Raw genomic sequence first — 6341 nt, forward strand, 5'->3', positions numbered from 1 at the left:
ACTCTGCCAATTTGTAGTAATTGCCCTTTGGTCATTTTTACATTTTGAAGTTGTCACATTTTGAAGTTGTCCGGGATTTAACTCGTAAACCATAAGAGATATCAACTTAGCAAGAAACTGCAGGTTGATTGATGGTATTGATTAAAAGTGCAGTGCAAAGAACAGTTACTCTGCCTTGCCTAATTTTGGAATTATTGCACTTTGAACTTTTTCCAGGGACATAACTCTGAAACTACAAGAGGTGTACTTTCCTGTGTCCAAAACCTATTCGGGGAGCATCACCCGGCTCAAACCAGGCTCTTGTTTAACATGTAATGTTTCTTCCAGTTTTAAGTCAAGTTGACAATGCTTAAACAGTTGCCTTTATTTGTTGATCAGTATTATATATTTCTATGCAGGCTGACTTCTAACTTTACGTGGGTCTGCAACATTTCCCTTTTTTGGTTCATTAAGGTTTCCATTTTTATGTATTTATATTATTTTACGGCCAACTAAGAGATTCAAATTATTTTTCCTATCCAGTCATTAACATTTTATGTGATAATACTTTTGTATGGGCATGATAGTACTTGTGTATGGGCATCATGCTCTGACTCGGACATTGCCATGGTAACCGAGGCTAGAAATATGCCTTCCTGTTGAATTAGCTATCTCAGTGATATGAATGCCTTTTCATTTTGTATATATAAAACATCTTAACTATTGAAATTGTTTTGCAACTTTTAATTGTGTTATTGAAAGTTGAACAAATTTTTAATATGTATACACAACAAATCACAGAATAGCAAATGATATAGGAAAATGGATACAATAAATGATATTCAAATAACCACGCTGATTATACTTTAAGTCACACTGTTTATCTGTTGAGTAACATTTCCGGTACAAATATCACATAATTCTTATACCTGAAACTGGAATGTTCCACGCTTATATTTATTATATAATTCTATAGAACAGGAAAGTAGAAATTGATAAAAAGATATGTCCATTACATTAAACGTCATGAAATTATAACATCCCGAACCCAACAGTTTCCTTTATAATATCCTCTTCTTCCCATGGCAGAGCAATCAAGACTTGACCTGTTTAAGTACTACACGGTAGTATTCTGGTATACGGTTTACACTAATCTAAATACTTGTACCAAGTTTTGTTTGGATGATGTAGTTTCAGTGACTGCTATTCTATCACCAAATGGTTCCGCGCATATAGCTAGAGGCTGTGATAGGTTCTGTAGAAGAATCTTAATGAGAGAGCCGCCAGGAGAAATTTGATGAACATTAGATGATCTATATCCAGTAACGTAGATGTTTCCTTGGTGATCCACAGCGACACCGCCGGCAGATTTAAGGATATCGTTTGAGTATGAATAGAGAACATCATACTCTATTTTCTCGTCTTGGTCGTTTACGTGACTGATAGTTGATCTCGTGTCCTCGCGCTCTATTGGTGACTGTCTCGTGGCAACAGCTTCTAAATCTTCTGTCTTTAATGACCCTCCAGATACATTCTTCATATCACGTTGCGGTGTCCCCTTTGAACGGGCATCATAGGATTCTTCAAGTTTCTCATCAAATCCCTCTTCTAGAAGTGTAGTTGGCGAATTAGCAGAATCTCTATTCTTACTTTCTTTAAACTTACTATACTCTCCGTAACCCGGCAATGTTTTAGCCATCTCGCTGTGGGCTCGTCTTTCAGATGGAAGGCCATTACTTTGATCCCTACCGTGTCCAAGTACAGTACTGGAACGATGCCTCGGCTTTACCGGAAGTAAACGTTTTGGACCTTGGTCCTCGGCTATCTGCTGTTTATTTGGATTTCTCTTCAAAGCGATAGCCACCACTGTATCCTTGGTTCTATCTGTAATATAAATTTCTTTTCCATTGACGTTAGTTGTGACGTAATTTGTTTTGATGAAAAGTCGTCTGCCGCTAGGGTCATCTTCAATAGTATCGATCTCAACGCCATCTAGTGTCATTAATTTGATGTTGCCTTTGTCTGGTCCGATACAACCAACAATGAGGGTATTGTTGCTATAAGTGATTCCCCAGCATTCATCCATCATTCGTATCGTTTCGAGGTTCTTTAACTTTTGTCCAAGGTAAAATATCTCAATCTTTCTCTCCTTGGGTAATGTGACAGCAACCTTGTTATTGCCTAGCTCTGTGAAGTCACGTGGCCATGTTGTAAACGCCTGTTCGTAAATCAGTGACCCATTGTCTTCAAAGAGTTTAATTTTTTGATTGTTCTGATCTGCAAGAAGAATCCTTTTGTCAGACAGGAAAAGAACAGATGACAGACAACAATTTCGTGTATCAGATGGCGTCTTTGCGTCAAATTCAATTTCCGGTTCCGCTTTTCTGTCTCTCAACATCTTAAGTCCAGGTGAGGATGGTATGAAGGCACGACGGCGATGTGTGTGCACATTACCAAAAGACTCGACGGAGATCAAAGACTGCAAAAATGCCTCAAACGCTGAATCGATCTCAAAACTGTAATCTAACAGTTCAAATTTCTGATTCTGTTCCTTGGCAATCTCATCTTCATATCTTATTGACCTCTCTATACACTGCTGTACAGTTATAAATACCTGTGCGTTAGAACAGTGTCTGTTAGTTACTAGTAGTACGGTTTTGGCGTTTTCAACCGCGCTCTGCATCGCATTACACCACTCTATTTCCGTGTTGAGCCGATCTGTTTCCTTCAGGTGTACATGGTCGAACTGTTGGTTCAAAGTGGATTCCAATTTCTCTAGTAGAATGTTTACATTTTCCTTGTAGTTAGCAATCTGCTCCATTATTTCGTTTCTCTTGCCAGTTAACTTCTCTCTATTTACTTCACGGTCTGTTTTCATGGTTTTCAGGTGATCGAGATACGAATTTAGTTTATCAACGAGTTCTTCCGTGACGGCACCTTCCTCCAACTGCTTGGCTAATTTGTCGATGGAGGCTACTTTATCGCACCTTCTGTGTTCCGTGGCGACACACATTACACAGCATAGGGTGTTATGATCGGCACAAAACAGCTCGATATCTTTACCAACATGGTCCGGGCATGGTTGGGGAACTGACAATATACGTTTCGGGTGCCTTTTGATGATGTCCATTTCTTCTATTTTGTGTCGTCTGCTTATCTTCATCAGTCTGTGATATTTCAGGCAGTTGTCACAAAGAGGTTCTGCGCAGTCGCGGCACCAATACGAAGCTAAAGTGCTGTCTCCACCTTCCTCGCACGTGCCGCAAAGTTTATCGTCAACCTAAAATATGAACATTATTGTAAATACACTAAATATTTCAGTTTCGTATGATATTTTTGCAGTGTGTGTTTTATAGAGTCAACCGTATGTGTTATATTTTACACTATAATCTTAAAGGAACACCACTTAAGGCCTATAAATATAGATTTTGAAATTCTTACATAACAAAACGTAAAAATATATAAAAGATAATAAGGAAATATATATTCAGAATTGAAATGAACATCAATTTTTGTTTCGTGCGATTCTCATCCTGATTTGAGTTAAAGGCGTTTTTAAAACGCTTTTTATTTTGTTGGTCATTTCGCACAAGTAAAATGAGTATTCTGGGCAAAAGGATCGAGCGAATGACTTGAAATCTTGAGTACAAGTAATTAGTCTGGACCTTAACCAAATGGTGTTAAAGTAAGAAAACTAATTCCAGTCTTGTTTTGTCCAAAAACCTCCGTCTCTTTCTGCAATTCTTATCGTCCTTTTTGGGAGCCAAATTAACCAAAAACCAGAGCTAAGTTTTAGTCTTTGATGTTCTGACAAAAATGCACTGGCAATGTCACTGGTAAAACTGTACGCAATACTACTCTTACAATTATTTATAATTCGAAAGAATTGAAGGTATCTTGCAGTTAAAAGTTAATTTAATGTAATAATGATTTTTGTGTTGGGGTTTAAGTCGCACCTACACTGTACAGATCATATGACGACGGGTGGAGGAAGACCTCAAGTGCCACGAGCGGGGACCTGAGTAGAATCACCGACGTTCTGTAACTAGCTGGATATCCTAGCTAATAACATTATAAAAAAATGTCAGATGAAGCTTTAATACGTACCTGTAGAGAGATGGATTCTAACAGGGCTTCCATCATAGTGTTGGCGGGCAGTGTCTCTGCCCATTTATCGAGGGGCAACTCAGGTTTGATCACGTTAGTCATAGAATGGCATTTAGGACACGGAAACTCTTTGTGTGTCACCTGCAATAATAATGATGAGTATTTAAGTATTCCATTCCAAATATGTTTACTTGTATTTTTAAAATATGACTGTAGATTCAAGCCAGACATGGGGCATAGCTTTACTTATTAGCATGATTTCAAACCTGTACTTTCAAACACATGTATTTTCATTGGAAACTATTATTATCAGTTAATCCCTGTTCATTTACAATATGCGTTTCCTTCAAGTCAAGGCTTACATGATTTGCAGTCTATATTAAAAGAAATACACAAAATGTATGTTAATATGTGAATATATATATTATGTTTTTTTAAGCAAATACGCTTGGCACCACACTGTATAAAAAAAGTACCGCAAAATAACACATTCAAATCCTTCATCATGTAAGTAATGGTATTTTAGATACCGACGTTTTCATCAGAACACCTGATGTTTGCATAAGAACCTACTATATTTGCATCACTAAATAGAATATCCGACATTTCCATTGGAACTCCCTGTATATTTGCATCATAAAACAAGAAACATACGCGTTTCTTTTGCGCTTACTTTAAATGTTTGTTGTAAGCAAATTCAACACAGTTAAATATGATACCAAGAATATCTTAATTTTTACTATTTTCATACGTTTTTATTTATTTAAAAATTTAGACAATTTATGTACATTGAATAAATTACCTGTTTATTCCGGGCAGCGTGTTGTATATGAACTGTTATACAATGCTCACATAGAGTATGCAAACATTTCAGCATCTTAGGTCGCGTAAACCTCTCCAGGCACATCGGACACTTGATAAAATTCTCATCTACAGAATACGCCGACAGTCCTAAAATGTTCAAATCTTTCTGCTTCATATCCACTTCTGAAGAATCCATGGTTACCTTCCTTTGAACGTAACAATTTTATAATTAAACAAGTAATTTTTACTTCATCTATGGAGAAAGATTACCATATTTTCTACGACGACATTTTCATTCAGAACTTAAGTTATATCTGAACTATATCTGGTGATTTAAATGGAATTTGTTTAAAATCGATCATAATTTCTTTAGGTTATCTAGACCCGAACATTATAAAACAAAAGAACTCGTGGATATTTGATAACATGTTTAAATTCACTTCTATTGTTCTAGCATATTTCTCTTGTGAAGTTTTCGAATCATTGGTCACGTATCAGTCGTAGTTATTCAACTCTTGTCGATTTAATTCAACTCATGAAATTTGATTCCATGGAGTATGTGTACAATAGAATAATTCAATAACTTATGAAAATAACTTATGAATTCTTAATATGGTCAGCTAGCGTGCAGTATGATTTCACAAAAGGATATCATCGGTTAAATATACTGGATAAAGTATCATTACATCTACATGTACCTTAGACATATTGTTAAAGCACTTGAAGTTTTCATATATGAAGAAATCTGTTTCATTACCTGCCAATGTCAATGCTAGTAATGTTATGTTGGGCAGATACTTTCAAGGTCGTTTGGCGAATGTCCTGCTTTTCATATCGGGGGATATACTAACATGTTCGAAATCAAATATTACCTGAACATATATCCAGTAAATGCTACTTTCGGAAGATGAAAAACAGAAGGCATTGATAAAATTATCATGTAGGAAAAGGCACCCCAGACTCGGACTTGTTCCAAATTCAGTAGACTTTACTGAGAATGTATTGAGCGGAGAAAAATTAATTTAAATTCCCATTATACTTCAGAAATGCTATCATTTTTAGGTCTAAAAAATCTTTATTTTTGGTATCTTGTAAGCCATTTTGTCATATATAAAAACTATCTTTTGCTGATTTTTATGTTGGCAATTGGTATCACTATAGTGAATTAGCATTTTGTATGGAAGTCAAAATACTACTTTGTTTATATTTTGCTACCTTTACAGCACATTAATGCATGTTCAGTGCTAGTACTTCAGTTGTTATAAATCAACATTCTCTTAAACCATAATCAAAACATAACTAAACACATGTTTGACATTTCTCTAAAGAATGAAAAAATATGGATTTCTGAAGCCTTTAAGGCATCATCAAATACTACAAAGCATGACATATTGAATATCAGTGTCTTCTGTTATGAAATGTTCATCATTTAAGGAGTTTTAAAGGCTTCA

The 6341-nt window shown here is 35.8% G+C and overlaps 1 protein-coding gene across 1 annotated transcript; it reads right to left on the minus strand.

Moving 5' to 3' along the window:
* Positions 1-708: 708 nt before the first annotated feature.
* LOC132737461 (tripartite motif-containing protein 2-like) lies at positions 709-5211 on the minus strand. Its single transcript, XM_060724755.1, has 3 exons — positions 4889-5211; positions 4087-4227; positions 709-3259 (listed from the first exon to the last, which is right to left on the minus strand). Exons 1-3 carry the CDS (start codon positions 5084-5086, stop codon positions 1124-1126), a joined length of 2475 nt encoding a protein of 824 aa, XP_060580738.1. The 5' UTR covers positions 5087-5211; the 3' UTR covers positions 709-1123.
* Between the last annotated feature and the right edge of the window lie 1130 nt (positions 5212-6341).

Source organism: Ruditapes philippinarum, unplaced genomic scaffold, assembly GCF_026571515.1.
Source record: "Ruditapes philippinarum isolate M1 unplaced genomic scaffold, ASM2657151v2 ctg2402_1_1_1_1, whole genome shotgun sequence".
Classification (NCBI taxonomy): Eukaryota; Metazoa; Mollusca; class Bivalvia; order Venerida; family Veneridae; genus Ruditapes; species Ruditapes philippinarum.